General features: G+C 43.4%; 6 protein-coding genes across 11 annotated transcripts; 3 read left to right on the top strand and 3 right to left on the bottom strand.

Moving 5' to 3' along the window:
• Nucleotides 1-37: 37 nt before the first annotated feature.
• Nucleotides 38-1,960, top strand: LOC106435544 (aminoacylase-1B). Its single transcript, XM_013876448.3, has 5 exons — nt 38-738; nt 807-1,069; nt 1,158-1,295; nt 1,405-1,629; nt 1,710-1,960. The coding sequence occupies exons 1-5, from the start codon at nt 168-170 to the stop codon at nt 1,812-1,814; spliced, it is 1,302 nt and encodes a 433-aa protein (XP_013731902.1). The 5' UTR covers nt 38-167; the 3' UTR covers nt 1,815-1,960.
• LOC106435540 (calcium-dependent protein kinase 26) lies at nt 1,943-4,644 on the bottom strand. Of its 2 annotated transcripts, XM_013876438.3 has the most exons (9): nt 4,426-4,644; nt 3,640-4,192; nt 3,433-3,576; nt 3,197-3,349; nt 3,002-3,117; nt 2,764-2,931; nt 2,466-2,690; nt 2,248-2,384; nt 1,943-2,158 (listed from the first exon to the last, which is right to left on the bottom strand). In XM_013876438.3, exons 1-8 carry the CDS (start codon nt 4,543-4,545, stop codon nt 2,280-2,282), a joined length of 1,584 nt encoding a protein of 527 aa, XP_013731892.1. In that variant the 5' UTR covers nt 4,546-4,644; the 3' UTR covers nt 1,943-2,158; nt 2,248-2,279. The 2 variants fall into 2 exon arrangements, 1 of the variants encoding a protein (XP_013731892.1); XR_007314371.1 differs by lacking the exon at nt 1,943-2,158 and having other exon boundaries at nt 2,466-2,686.
• Nucleotides 4,645-4,862: 218 nt separating this feature from the next.
• Nucleotides 4,863-8,265, bottom strand: LOC106435542 (alpha-1,3-mannosyl-glycoprotein 2-beta-N-acetylglucosaminyltransferase). 3 transcript variants are annotated; one of them, XM_013876443.3, is made up of 18 exons: nt 8,072-8,265; nt 7,939-7,989; nt 7,653-7,740; nt 7,524-7,586; nt 7,422-7,456; nt 7,243-7,322; nt 7,030-7,138; nt 6,869-6,935; nt 6,731-6,799; nt 6,559-6,628; nt 6,381-6,442; nt 6,204-6,294; nt 6,034-6,127; nt 5,765-5,827; nt 5,653-5,691; nt 5,382-5,552; nt 5,172-5,305; nt 4,863-5,094 (listed from the first exon to the last, which is right to left on the bottom strand). In XM_013876443.3, exons 1-17 carry the CDS (start codon nt 8,138-8,140, stop codon nt 5,198-5,200), a joined length of 1,329 nt encoding a protein of 442 aa, XP_013731897.1. In that variant the 5' UTR covers nt 8,141-8,265; the 3' UTR covers nt 4,863-5,094; nt 5,172-5,197. The 3 variants fall into 3 exon arrangements, with proteins under 3 accessions (XP_013731897.1, XP_013731899.1, XP_013731896.1); XM_013876445.3 differs by having other exon boundaries at nt 7,243-7,319; nt 8,072-8,264; XM_013876442.3 differs by having other exon boundaries at nt 7,243-7,319; nt 7,524-7,740.
• A 214-nt stretch (nt 8,266-8,479) lies between these two features.
• On the top strand, nt 8,480-9,929 carry LOC106435543 (amino acid transporter AVT3C). The gene has a single exon (XM_013876447.3). It carries the CDS (start codon nt 8,480-8,482, stop codon nt 9,806-9,808), a length of 1,329 nt encoding a protein of 442 aa, XP_013731901.1. The 3' UTR covers nt 9,809-9,929.
• LOC106435545 (transport and Golgi organization 2 homolog) lies at nt 9,903-11,321 on the bottom strand. The gene is made up of 5 exons (XM_013876449.3): nt 11,079-11,321; nt 10,814-10,997; nt 10,501-10,734; nt 10,227-10,409; nt 9,903-10,147 (listed from the first exon to the last, which is right to left on the bottom strand). Exons 1-5 carry the CDS (start codon nt 11,159-11,161, stop codon nt 10,001-10,003), a joined length of 831 nt encoding a protein of 276 aa, XP_013731903.1. The 5' UTR covers nt 11,162-11,321; the 3' UTR covers nt 9,903-10,000.
• On the top strand, nt 11,178-14,380 carry LOC106435539 (probable galacturonosyltransferase 3). 3 transcript variants are annotated; one of them, XM_013876437.3, is made up of 8 exons: nt 11,178-11,409; nt 11,511-11,554; nt 11,643-11,754; nt 11,858-11,998; nt 12,207-12,338; nt 12,436-12,770; nt 12,861-13,815; nt 13,936-14,380. In XM_013876437.3, the coding sequence occupies exons 1-8, from the start codon at nt 11,347-11,349 to the stop codon at nt 14,209-14,211; spliced, it is 2,058 nt and encodes a 685-aa protein (XP_013731891.1). In that variant the 5' UTR covers nt 11,178-11,346; the 3' UTR covers nt 14,212-14,380. The 3 variants fall into 3 exon arrangements, with proteins under 3 accessions (XP_013731891.1, XP_013731890.1, XP_022543786.1); XM_013876436.3 differs by having other exon boundaries at nt 11,640-11,754; XM_022688065.2 differs by lacking the exons at nt 11,178-11,409; nt 11,511-11,554; nt 11,643-11,754 and having other exon boundaries at nt 12,211-12,338.
• The last annotated feature ends 104 nt before the right edge of the window (nt 14,381-14,484 follow it).

The raw sequence follows: 14,484 nt of genomic DNA, 5'->3' as shown, positions 1-14,484 counted from the left end.
GTTACTTACCTCATACATTCAAATTGAGTGAGTGAGTGAAAGGGATGCTTCGCTTGGTTTCTTGCTTTGGCCCTTGTTATTTCTTTTATTCACAAAACTGACATTCGTGGCTTTCTTTCTTCAGATAACGGCGACGTCCCTCCCTGCCTTAATTCAGTTGGAGAAGAATGTTGCGCTTCGCCATGATGAGTCTTCTTATTCTTACTCTATGCATCCTTTCTGCGGCTGCTGACGACGGGGAGGCGATAGTCTCCAGATTCCAGGAGTATCTACGAATCGACACGGTTCACCCAAAACCCGATTACTACAAAGCCGTTGACTTTTTAAACTCTCAGGCGAAGTCGCTGTCACTCGAATCTCAGACGAACGAGTTCGTAAAGGGAAAGCCGCATCTTCTCCTCAAATGGGTAGGCTCTGACCCAACCCTGCCTGCCATTCTCCTCAATTCCCACACCGATGTGGTTCCCTTCGAGGAATCCAAGTGGACACACCACCCGCTCCACGCTCACATGGACAACCAAGGAGACATTTATGCCAGAGGCTCGCAGGACATGAAGTGCGTTGGGATGCAGTACCTCGAGGCCATACGCAAGCTCCAGGCTTCTGGCTTCCACCCACTCCGATCCGTCTATCTCTCCTTCGTCCCCGATGAAGAGCTCGGCGGCCACGATGGAGCCGAGAAGTTCGCTGAATCCCACCTCTTCAAGAGCTTGAAGATCGGAATCGTGCTCGACGAAGGTAAGTAAGGAAAGGAAAACATCCCTTTTTATGTATATGTTAACTAGCAAAATGACATTTTATTTCAGGTCTGCCATCGCCTAGTAAGAGTTACAGAGTATTCTATGGAGAGAGGAGTCCCTGGTGGCTTGTGATTAAGGCTAAAGGACCCCCTGGCCACGGTGCCAAGCTCTATGACCACTCTGCTATTGAGAATCTCCTCAAAAGCATTGAGAGTATTCGTCGATTCAGAGCTTCCCAATTCGATCTGCTCAAAGCTGGTGGCACTGCTGAAGGCGACGTCGTCTCCGTTAACATGGCCTTCCTCAAGGCTGGCACTCCCTCCCCTACTGTAACTTACTTGTCTCTCCTCCCATTTTCTTGATAGTTGATGTCTTTTATTATGAAATTCATCTGACTCTTTATTCTCTCTCTCCAAGGGTTTCGTGATGAATCTACAACCATCTGAAGCAGAAGCTGGTTTCGACATTCGTATCCCACCCAATGTTGACTCTGAAGCTCTTGAAAGACGTTTGGTGGAGGAATGGGCACCCGCTGCACGCAACATGTCTTTTGAGGTAATCTCCCTTTCTCCTCCCTCTTCAAGCCTAGCAGTGTTGGATGTCTCTACTCTATCCATGCAAATTATAGACAAAAGTGCTGTGGTGTTGTCAATGTCTGAGGCAGTTCAAGCGGAAGCATTCGGGGGATCCGCTCCTTACAGCAGCAGATGTTTCAAATCTGTGGTGGAGGCTCTTTGGAAATGCTGTCAAGGAAGCCGGAGGTAGGACTAGTAAGCCTGAGGTTTTCCCTGCATCAACAGATGCTCGCTACTTCCGGATGGCTGGCGTTCCCGCGTTTGGGTTCTCTCCCATTTCAAACACCCCCAGTTTGCTTCATGACCACAACGAGGTGCATATTTATTTATGTGTGATTTTATTGGTTCATCATTGTCAATTCCCTCACGCAGGTGGTTTTGTGATTTGTTGCAGTATTTGGGTAAAGCTGAGTACTTGAAGGGCATCGACGTGTATGTTTCAATAATCAAAGCTTACGCATCATATGAAAGCAAGAGTGGTTCACGAGATGAGTTATAAGGTTCTTCCTTTATTGTTGCATCACACAACATTTCAGTTTCTGTAACAAACGTGTACAATCAGTCGATAAGATCTGAACCCATGAATCAAACAATGGGAAGAGAGACTGCATGTATAGTCATCATCAGTACAGTAATCTTCTTTTATAGGATGTGTGCATATAAAGTCCAATTACAATGATCTCATATGTCATGATGTTGGTTCAGTTTATCTGTTAATACACATAATCAGCAGTACACTTTAGCCTTTGTTGGTTCTACAATTACTAGGAAGGATCCAGACGACTACGCAAACCATATTTCCTACGGAGGAGCTTTGTAGCGTTTGCATCTCGTGGCTCAGCTCTGTCAACAACGAGGGATTCACGCACACCGGTCTAGACTGTCAGTTTAGGAAGATTTTGATGGAATTTACCTTAGTTAGAAAGCCTAACCTGTACATAACCGTGAGATTGCATGTTAGCCACTAAGCATTTTTCCTGAGGCTCATGTTTATGCTTTGCCTCATTGTTCTTCCTGCAATGCCCTTCTGCATCATCGCTACAAACTCTCCGTAATCGATCCTTCCATCCTGAAACAAAGAAGAAGAAAATGATCCCTTGGCCTTTGACCATATCATCTCCAAGCCAGTGGATATGATTAGGTATCTCACATTGTCTTGGTCGACTTCCTTGATCACATCTTCTAGAAAGACATCGCTCATCCCCTGTTCAGCACACGCTTGCTGTAGCTCGTCAATTGTGATGTAGCCGCTCCCATCTTTGTCAAAGTAGCTGAAGGCTGAGAGGAGATGTTCCTCACGATCTAATTTGTTCAGATGGATTGTTGCAGCAATGAATTCACCGTAGTCTATGGTCCCACTCTTGTCAATATCTGCCTGGTAAGTCACAGAGTTTTAACATACTGATTGCAAGCAGATAGATACACAGATCAAAGTTTAGAGTGCTTACAGCCTCCATTAGGTCACGGATCTCAGTGTCCTTGAGGGTAGAACCATATCTTCGCAACCCAGCTTTTAGCTCGTCAAATGTAATCGCTCCACTGTTATCCGTGTCCATTGCTTTGAACATTTCCTTTAGTCCGGCTATTTCTTCTTCAGAGAGACTCTCAGCTATTACCTGAACCACAGCAGAAGAAGACATTTATGGATATTTCTTCATAAAGAAAAGAAGCAGAAGCTTTGCGTACTCTTAAAGCCATCTGCTTTAGTTTATTCATGGCAGAGAACTGCTTAAGACGAGAAAGCACGGCAGGATCTAGTGCTCTGTCTGGCGCAACTCCATTTTCACAAATCCAAGGATGCCCTGCAAAAGTCTGGCAGGGTAAGAAAGCAGATACATCATACATATACCTGAGAAACAAGTAGGAACTGGTTAAACATACTCAATACTTGATGAGCTGTGAGGCGCTCAGAGGGCCTGGAACAGAGCATGCCGCGGATCAAGTCTTTTGCGGAGTCAGATATCAGGGGCCAAGGGTCAGAGTCGAAGTCAATGTGTCCCTTCAGCACTGCATCAAATATCCCTTGCTGTGTTTCTGGTGTTAGAAACAAAAGAAAAGATACTTAGAGAATGTATTTTATTACCATATATCATCAGTTGTTTCATTTGGGTTCGTACCTGCCCAGAAGGGAGGGACTCCGCTCACCAATATGTACAGTATGACCCCTGCGGTCCACACATCAGCCTCTGGTCCATAGTGCTTGAGCAGAACCTCAGGAGCAACGTAATAAGGACTTCCAACCACATCCTCGAATATTTGACCTGAAAGTTTCAGATTGAGCAAGTTTGAAAATTCTATAACTTACTGAAACATGATGAATTAACCTGGTTTGAAGAACACGGAAAGCCCAAAATCAATGGCTTTGAGAGAGAAGTCGTCGTCCTTATTCACCAATAAGAAATTTTCGGGCTTTAGATCTCTATGCATGACACCAAGCGAATGGCAAGCCTCAACAACACCAACAATGATCTTAATCAGCTCAGCTGCTTTTCTCTCGCTGTAGTGCCCTCTCTGGATGATTCTATCAAAAAGTTCCCCACCTGAGCAGAGCTCCATCACGATGTGAACATACAGTGGATCCTCATAAGCGCCTTTAATGGTGACAATGTTCTTGTAACCAGCCAGGTGGTGCATGATTTGAATTTCCCTCCGCACGTCCTCCACATCTTCCTTTGAAATCAACTTTCGTTTTGTTATAGACTTGCACGCGTATTCACGCCCTGTTGAGATCTCTCTGCACATGTAGGTGGTCCCAAACTGTCCTTGGCCTAGTTTGTGTCCCAAGGAGTAGAGATCTCGGATGCTTGGGGTCTTTTGACCAAGAACGAAGCATGCTTGGTTCCCACCGCTATGCTTCATTGTGTCTTCTCTTTTGTGCTGAAACAAACCGCGGAAAGACTTGCATGTTTTAGAAATATGGTTCGGCTTGTAAGTGAAACGTGACAGGTAATCATAATTCAATCCCTTACCAACTTAGTTCGCCTCCCCCTCACAAATCAATTTGTCAAACAGAGCAGGGCACATAGCACGATCTAAAAAATAATAATAAAAAAAAATATGGAATGCAAATTTAGCACAGAGACAGAGGAAGAGATGGATTTGTAAATTACCAGGCAAAGATGATAGATAGATAGATATGGTGGAAGAAATTCAGTCAGATTGTGTCCTTTGTGTTTGCCATCCAGACTAAATATTAACAAAGCGAGAATGAATCTTTGTTTAATAGTCATCAACAGATCTTTATATAATAGTCTCTTTTATTAGAATATTCTAAAAATGCAGGGGACTCTGCTTCCTCCGTAGGTCTCTTTTTCTAGACCTGCTTTTATAGTATCTTAATCCAGAGTCCAGATCCGTTGGCCATTTAGTGGGAATAAAAAGCTTCTTTGAAGCAAAACTGAATTAGTTTAGTCGTAAAGGCCCATAATCTCCTCTCCACGACCAAGGCGGCAACATGGATCACACTATTGATATCGAACCCAAGAGAAGTAGTGGGAAGAAGAAAGAGTGCATATAACGATTTTGCGTTCGTGTAAGACCAACCAACCAACAAAACAATCAGGTTATATAACGACTGAAATGTGTTTTAAGTCTGCTCCTTTAAAGGAGTGGGTTCCCTTGACTTTAAAACCTATGACACAGGTCACCAGAGCTTTCTAGCTGTTAAGTTAAACCACCCCCTGTCTACAAACTCATCCTTGAATTATACAGCCAGAAAGTGCAAACAGCTGTTTGAAGAAAGGCTGCCTGTGGTCAAAATGATCTTCCTTTGCTTTCATCTGCGTGTCAATCTGTCAGCATAGAACTACAACAAATGGATAGGGATCTGGAAGATGCGTAGGGTTGGAGAAAGTACATGTGTTTTGTTTTGCATCAGGATTTTCAAATTCCAAGCTGCATCACAGAATCTGGGCCTACCAGGAATACACGTCTAGTAGTCTGGATTCGGAACACAACTATTCCTTTATATGCTGTTCGGGGCACACCATCCTACACAATGGATGGGTACACAAATGTGACTCTAGACCAATTCTTATACTGATTGGGTCTAAAAAGATCAATTTACCTTCCATTCTTCAAATATGCCAAACTCCCCTGCAATGCGTTCAAACTCTGCTTGGTCTTCATACCGGATACGAACATCGCCGTTTATATTTTGAGCCTTTAAGACAAGGTCAGACCCTTGAATTGGTCGTGCTTGTCTCACTAAGCCAGAAAAGTACTTGGTATAGTTTCCCTTTGTAGACATGAGAGAGAACCAAGTTTAAAAAATAAACAAAACAAGATTTGTTCACCAAAAACAGGTGAGAAAGATACAAAGGATATGGTTCTACTACCTCTGTCAGGTATCCCAGGTCCATCGCGTTCCAGTCAACCTTTATAATTGAAATAGAAAACCAGTGATAAAGTAGTCAGGCAACAAAAAAAGAGAGTAAAGAACACACTTACCTTCACATCATTTAGCTTTATAGGTTCCAGATACTGACTGAAAAACTGTCCCAAACTAGACCCCTGCAAAATGACAAGGTTATATGAATAAGGGGGAAACGCAGTCCTGACTGTCTACGTCTGTGTCTCACAAAGCTGCTATAATACATTTTTCACAAAGAAGTGAACAGTCATATGTGGTGAGACCAGGCTGGTTCAACAGACATCAAAATAATCAGTCAGACAAGTGCAACTATAACAATGGAAACTCTTAAGTCTCAGGTACCAACATGTTCACCAAAATTGTATGTTCGGCAGACTTCTGGTCGAACAAATTGGCGGCCTTTATGGTTTTCCTTCAATCTCAGCCAATCATCCCAATAAGTGTATATTTTGTCAAGGAAAGTCTTAGAAGCGTCAAACCATAGCCATTGAAATTGATAAACGTATATAAGGATATGCCTTTGGCCACTTTGGTGATAGCTCATCCCAAGTCGATCTCTTCAGCATCCACCCCAGGCCAGGAAAAAAATCTGATCGGTAAAGTGCATCTGCAGATTATGAGCAGGACAGAATGAGATATTGGAAGATAGGGAAAAGAAAGAGCGTGGGTAAGCAAAAAGAAGAAGAATCTTACAGGGATCATGCACAAACTGCTTCTGGCCATTATCATTCCATGATGAAGCAGCCATAATGGTTCTAATACATGTTTCCACCCAGATAAGAATGAGAAATAGTGAAAAAAAAAAGGGGTTAATTGTATACTCAGCGGGAACTTAAATGCCATAAGAGTGTAGCTTCAGTAGGTAACATACCCATCCCTATCCATGAGACGAGCTGCAGCCTCAAAGTAATCAAAGAAGTCTGGAGCAATTTCCATATCATCTGTTAAAGAGAGAGAGAGAGAGAGAGAGAGAGAGAGAGAGAAACCCTTAGGCAATACTGACAAGAGCAAGTAGGGGTGAAAGTTAAAAAAAGCCTACTCACCTTCTAGTATAATCACTCGACTAAATTTATGTTTGTAAAACAACTGGTCTAGTGCCCACTTGTAGTGACCTGGATTAAAAGAAGTATTTCAGTGAATGCAGCTGGAGGGAGGCAGAGAAAGGAGAAACCAGTCCTTACGTGCAATTTTGTAGTAGGCAATCAGTTCGCCAGGCCTTTCGGTGATGACTGGTTCAAAATCTAAGTGCTAAAAAGAGGGAAAAACGCCATCATCTCATCACTTATCTAGATGAGCAAATAAAAGGAGAAACAACATCACAATAGCTAGAATTCAGATTTACCTGCATATACGTTAGTTGAGTATAGCTCAAAGACTTGCTCTTGACGGCTTGATTAGATCCATCCTGAGAAATAAAGAGAGGATACTTTGAAGCAATGGGACTTTGATATCTGTAAGAAAAAAGAAAAAAAAAGTAAGTAGACAGAGTTGGGAGTAAGAAAACAAGTATTAGTAAAACCCACTTTGACAAAAAAAAAAAAAAAGTAAAACCCACTTTAAAACAGAGTTGACAGTGCGTTCAAGATAGTCAGCACGACTGCAGGCCATAATCACAACAGCTGCCAGAGGCCCCTGCTAAAAAGAATAAGAATAAGAATAAGAAGGAGGGATGTTTTATAGAAAGTGACAGACAGCAAGTAGCAGGCAACTAAGAAGAAAAAATATTATACAGACCTGTCCACCTTGAGTGAGCTTTGCTATCCCTTTACCTGGCAGAAAATAAAATAAGGACCAGAATTCAAAAAGAGAGAGAGAGAGAGAGATTGAGGGGCGAACTTTCAAAGGTGTGGATAAGATCCTTAAGCTGCACGAGTTGTTGGTCCTGGCGGTTCTTCAAATCTACAAGAAAGAAAGGTGATAAAGGAAGGGAAAGGGAAAAGAAGAAGAGGGATTGAGAGTAGTTACCTTCGAGAGCGAGAATCCGGGACTGTTTAGTGCTTACTTGATCAATGAGGGATCGCAATTGACTAGTACAATGGTTCTCTGACTCGAGCTGCAGATCACAGAGAGAGAGAGAGAGAGCATCAAAACTAAAAAAAACAAATATTCCACCCCTCCCTAAGTAAGTAATGAGATGAAAATAAAAACAAATCACACACACACATAGGTAGCAATAATGGTTCTTTCTCAGCAAACAAACAAAAAGAAGAAGCAGTGGTTGGTTGGTTAGGGTTATATATAAACAACATACAGCTGAACTGAGGCGATCTGCATACTGTGATTGCGTCTGGAAAAGCCTCATCTAGTGGAAAGAAAAAGATTAGAATTTACGAAATCATGAGATCCCGAGGGATTTAGATTTAGATTTAGATTAAGATTCAGACCTGGATGTAAATGAACATGAAAGCTGCCGGTATGAGAAGAAATCTCAAGTCACAAGGAACCCTCGCCATTTCTCTTACGAAGATGATGATGATGAGAGAGAGGAGGAGGAGGTTGCCGCCCGGAGCTCAGCTCAGCTATCCCACTTGTTTGTTTTTTTTTTTTGTTGTTGTTGTTTGAAACCGCGTCGTTTTGGTTTGTCAATTTTTTTTGAATGGTGTCGTTTTCCTGTAATGATTTAACGGTGTCGTTTCGGACTCCACCAAGTCGACACGCAATTCATCCAATTATCTTCTTCGTCGTCTTGGTCTTCCTGTCTGGGCTCGTCCATCTCATCTTTGCTATCTCCTTTGATTGATTCAGATTCAGATTCAGAAGAAGGCTTCCTTGTCAATTGTTCCATTAATCAGATGGGGTTTGCCAAGGAAGCTTCTAGCTCCTCCTCCTCTTATTCCCTTAAAATGCCACCTCCCAGGGAGGACACGCCTCTTCTTCTCGGCAAGTCACCCCCTCTCTCCAGCCAGTTCAAGACCTTCGCCAACGTCTTCATTGCTGTCGTCGGCGCTGGTGTTCTTGGTCTTCCTTACGCCTTCAAGCGCACCGGCTGGCTCATGGGCGTCCTCCTTCTCCTCTCCGTCTCCGTTTTGACCCATCACTGCATGATGCTTCTCGTTCATACCCGCCGCAAGCTCGACTCTTTCAACGGCGGCGGTGGTTTCTCCAAGATCGGCTCTTTTGGTGACCTTGGCTTTGCCGTCTGCGGCTCCCTTGGGAGGCTCGTCGTTGACCTCTTTATCATTTTGTCTCAAGCTGGCTTTTGCGTCGGTTATCTTATCTTCATCGGCACCACTCTAGCCAATATCTTTGATCCTGATTCCCCCACCAGTCTCAGTCTCAGGCATCAGATTACAACGCTCGGCTCTGAATTCTTGGGCGTCTCCTCTAAGAGTCTCTACATCTGGGGATGCTTCCCCTTCCAGCTTGGTCTCAATTCCATCAAGACCCTCACTCACCTGGCTCCTCTTAGCATCTTCGCCGACGTTGTTGATCTTGCCGCTATGGCTGTGGTCGTTGTTGAGGATTCCATGATTATACTCAAGCAAAGGCCTGACGTTGTTGCCTTTGGTGGTTTTTCGCTCTTCTTCTATGGGATGGGCGTCGCTGTTTATTCTTTCGAAGGCGTTGGAATGGTCTTGCCTCTTGAATCCGAGATGAAAGACAAGGACAAGTTTGGCAAAGTCTTGGCACTCGGCATGGGATTCATCTCTTTCATATACATAGCCTTTGGTTTCTTAGGTTACTTGGCTTTCGGTGAAGACACCATGGACATAATCACCGGAAACTTGGGGGCAGGACTTATCAGCACTATTGTTCAGCTTGGACTCTGCATCAACCTCTTCTTCACCTTCCCATTGATGATGAATCCAGTATTTGAGATAGTGGAGAGGCGGTTCTCGGGCGGGATGTACTCTGCGTGGCTGAGATGGCTGCTAGTCTTGGCGGTGACTTTGGTGGCTCTCTTTGTGCCAAATTTTACAGACTTTTTGTCCTTGGTGGGGAGCAGCACTTGCTGCATCTTAGGGTTTGTGTTACCTGCTTTGTTTCATTTGTTGGTGTTCAAGGAAGAGATGGGGTGGAAGCAATGGAGCCTGGACATGGCCATTGTGGGACTGGGCGTGGTTCTTGCTGTGTCGGGAACTTGGAGTTCCCTGAGTGAGATCTTCTCTGTCAAAGTGTAATGTGAGAGGTTTTTTCACTTGTGTGAAGTGTGCCATTATACATATATGTGTTATAAGATATGTGATTGTATTTGTATGTTGATGATGGTTGGAATAAAAGACATGAACTCTGTTTTCTGTATTATTATGTAGACACACGCACATATTACAAATGTGAAAGTTTTGGGATTTGTGTGATAAAAGAAAGGAAGGTCAAGTAGAGGTTTGATTTTGTATTACAAAGTGTTGAGTGTGCTCCTTCCAGGAACCACCGCCTGGTTCAAGATGCCTCTCGTAGAAACAGACCTGACCATGGGACTTGATGGTGAGGGCAGAGATGCTTCTGGTCCCATAACGCCCCTGGGCCATGAGACTGGATGTTCATATATATTCATAGAAAGAGCAAAAATGAAAAAGGAAGGAAGGAAGGAAGGGTTACAGCAGGTGTAGGAATGTCGACGAAGATAGAGCTGAGATGGTATTGGGTCTCAGGTGGGAAAACGTGAGGTTCTTGGTCCTTGACAGTATCAGTCATCACCTCCTCAACCATAGTCTTAACGGGGAATTCACCACGTGGGTGTTGGGTCAGAAGCTGATTGAAACCGTCTCTCAACCTCAGACACTGCAGGCAGAGAAGAAGAGCAAGTGAAGTGAAATGAAATGAGGAGGTGGAGAAATAGAAAAGAAGGAAAGGGAAAGGGAAAGGGGTGCACCTTGGGCCAAGGAGAGTCGAGGTTGGCGTTGGAAAGGACATGGATCCCCGGAGAGACTAGCGTCACGAGCTGCTGCTGCTGCTGCTGCTGCTGCTTGTCACCGTGGCTGAGTGGCCGGTTGGTAACGTAAAACATGGATTTGGAGAAGACATGAGCGACAACGAGGTTGAAGCCGTTGTAGAGAGAAGCCTCCTTTTCGATCTCCTGGGCAAACTCGGCAGGGCTCTTGTGGCTCTGATCAAAAAGAAAGAAAGAAAAGAGTCTCAGGATTCGAAACAAAAGTTAAAACAGCAAGAGAGAGAGAGAGAGAGACCTGCAAGAAACGAAGAGGGAGATCTCCACGGGATTTAGCATCGGGGATGGAGGAGGTCTCCCTGAAATTGGTGAGGAAAGCTATACGGCCATGCCTGGTGCATCCGAGCCACGTCCCGCCGCCGACTAGGTCTCTGCCTCCAAGCGTCTCTCCGTCTTGCCACCAACGCAGCGCCTCCGTCGCCCTGAGATTTTCTTAATATTATTATTATTAATTAATAAAAAGGAGGCACGCAACTTTCGAATGGAAACTCCAATCAATCAACCTGTTGAGATATTCATCTCTGTTCAAAAAGAGAAGAAAAGGGTAAAGCGGATGCGATTGCCATAAGAACACTGCTATGCACATTCTCTCTCTGTTCTAACTTCTAAGTGGGGAAGGAAGGCTTTTAAAAAAAAGAAGTCAAAGTGCGTGTGGTTCTTCTTATCACGAAACGGCAGCACGTGCAGGTTTCAAAAACCGCTCGACAGATTTGCCTATCTATTTTAAGAAAGAAAGTGGCGATTCTCACAGTCGCCGGCGAGCAGATCCAGATGATGATGATGATGATGCCGAGATGCTTCGTTTCTCTAATTCAAGCCTTCTTCTTATCGCTGGTACCTTCTTACTCTCTCTCTCTCTCTCTAGCTGCGCGGGGATCTGATTACGACTGGCCAAGATTGGATTATGGTGTTTTTGTTGGTCGAGACATTTGCAGGTATTGCTGCTGCTACATCATGTGGGTGGAGAGTCACAAGCAGCGTAAGTAATTCCTCCTTTTCGACCTACTCTACTCTACTCTTTCTTCTTCTTCTTCTTATGATGCTTTCCTTCCTTTCTTGTGCAGCAGCAGCCACCACCGAGAACTTCTAGCTTACCGTCGTCCGTTGCAAGATTGTCCTGGATGTACTACTACAACTGCTTCCTCTCTTCCTGCACTTCACTACGATCCAGATCTCAAAGTATTTTATTTCTTCTTTCCATTTCTGTTTCTGCTTCCTCCTTTCCTTTCCTTTTTAATCAATCAATTTCTTTTTTATTTTTTTTTATTTAATTTATCTTCAGGATGTGAACATAGTTGCCACCTACAGTGACCATCACGGTAATATACGCCTTGGTAGTGTCAAAATGGGTCATCTTTCATCTTCTTGGCTTTTCCACAATCCTCTTCTTCCTCTCCCCAACAACAACAAACCTCCTTCTCAGGTACATTCATTAACACAACCATTGATCCCACACTCTCAATGGAATTACCTCTCATAAACTTCGTTTTTTTTCTTACAATCCAACTCATCTACTTATCTGATTCCTCCTAGAAGCTACTAACATCTTTTTAGATTTGCTTGCTCCAGAATTTCTCTCTTCTCTGGTTGCTGACTTTTTTTTTAATAAATAAAAATAAAAATGCAATTAGCTAGTGACACCGCGGGATTCATTTCAAAATGATTCTAGAATGGAAGAGAGTGCAAGTTATTCTTCTACTAATCAGACCGAGAACCATTTTCCACACGTGGAGTTTACAAGCCCTGCGAAACTGAACCGTCAGGTCATCTCTCTCTCTCTGTCTGTCTGTCAGATACCCTTCTTCTTCTTCTTCTTCTTCCTTTGACTGGGATTCTAGTAACATATGTATACCTTTTCAGAGTTTACGTCAAGAAAGGAGAGCTCAACGTACTCTGGAGCTCATCCAACAAGATAAGGAATCTGATAAGCAAATGCAAGAAGCTGCCATTCACAAGTCCATGATCTTTGAAAACTCTCTCGTTGGCAAATACAGTATATGGAGGAGAGACTTTGAGAGCCCCAACGCTGATGCTATCTTGAAGCTCATGAGAGACCAGATCATTATGGCTAAAGCTTATGCCCATATCGCCAAATCCAAAAATGCATCCAATCTCTACCTTTTCTTGATGCAGCAGAGTAGAGAAAATCAACGTGTTCTGGGAAAAGCAACTTCTGATGCTGACCTTCCTTCAAGGTACTTGTTTTTTTTTTCTTTTATCACATTCCTCTCCTCAGTAACCAGCAATCTTTGTTTAATTTTATTCCTTTTTTTATCGCTTGCTAGAGCGCTTGAACAAGCAAAAGCCATGGGCCATGCTCTCTCTCTGGCAAAAGACGAGTTATATGACTGCCATGAACTTGCAAAGAAGTTTCGGGCCATGCTTCAATCCACTGAACGCAATGTAGATGGGCTGAAGAAAAAGGGCACCTTCTTAATTCAGCTGGCCGCCAAGACATTTCCACAGCCATTGCATTGCCTGAGTCTGCAGCTAGCGGCAGACTATTTTCTTCTCGGTTTCAATGAAGAGGAGGAGGATGTAGTCAAAAAGGATGCCAAGTTTGAAGATCCTTCTCTCTATCACTATGCCATCTTTTCAGATAACGTCCTGGCAACATCAGTCGTAGTCAACTCCACTGTCCTGAATGCCAAGCAACCGGAGAAGCATGTCTTCCATATAGTAACAGACAAATTGAATTTTGCTGCAATGAAGATGTGGTTTCGCGTCAATGCTCCTGCTGATGCCACGATTCAAGTTGAGAACATCAATGATTTTAAGTGGCTCAACTCCTCTTACTGCTCTGTTCTACGTCAGCTTGAATCCGCAAGGCTTAAAGAATACTATTTCAAAGCAAACCATCCTTCGTCTATCTCTGCTGGCGCAGACAATCTCAAGTACCGAAACCCAAAGTACCTATCGATGCTGAATCATCTGAGATTCTACCTGCCTGAGGTGTATCCGAAGCTGGACAAGATCCTGTTTCTTGACGATGACATTGTGGTGCAAAAAGACCTGGCACCTCTATGGGAAGTAGACATGCAAGGAAAAGTGAATGGTGCGGTGGAGACGTGTAAAGAAAGCTTCCACAGATTTGACAAGTACCTCAACTTCTCTAATCCAAAGATCTCAGAGAATTTCGATGCGGGGGCTTGCGGGTGGGCGTTTGGCATGAATATGTTTGACCTGAGAGAGTGGAGGAAAAGGAACATCACTGGGATATATCATTACTGGCAAGACATGGTAAGGCGAATTACAAAAGTAAAGACAATTTAGTTTGCTTTCGTGTGATAGAAATGACTCACTCTATATATATATATATATATATATATATATATATATATTTAATGGATACATCAACAGAATGAAGATAGAACGCTGTGGAAGCTGGGTTCGTTGCCACCGGGGTTAATCACATTCTACAACCTGACCTATGCAATGGAGCGGAGCTGGCACGTGCTGGGGCTAGGCTATGACCCAGCTCTCAACCAGACAGCTATAGAGAATGCAGCGGTTGTGCACTACAATGGGAACTACAAGCCATGGCTGGGTTTGGCGTTTGCCAAGTACAAACCTTACTGGTCCAAGTACGTCGAGTACGATAACCCTTACCTCCGTCTATGCAACATCAATGAATGAAGAGGTTGGACTTTGGAAGAGTAGATGAGTGAAGCACACACACGAGGAGACAAGACCATAATACATATTTTTTGTTTTAGTATACCATAGAAACCAATCAAGAGAGGGCGAGGATAAATAAGACCAATCTATCTTTTATTACTTTAAGTATTAAGTCTTTGCTTCTTCTTTTCTCAAGCGTAAAATCATCTTTCTCAGTCACTAACAAAACAAAACAAAAACTTGCAATTAAGGACAACGTTGGTAATGTATGTGTTATAGGTTGGCTTCTGT

This window comes from Brassica napus, chromosome A6 (assembly GCF_020379485.1).
Source record: "Brassica napus cultivar Da-Ae chromosome A6, Da-Ae, whole genome shotgun sequence".
Classification (NCBI taxonomy): Eukaryota; Viridiplantae; Streptophyta; class Magnoliopsida; order Brassicales; family Brassicaceae; genus Brassica; species Brassica napus.
Note: the sequence above shows the minus strand (reverse complement) of the source record. Positions and strands in the feature narration are given on the sequence as shown.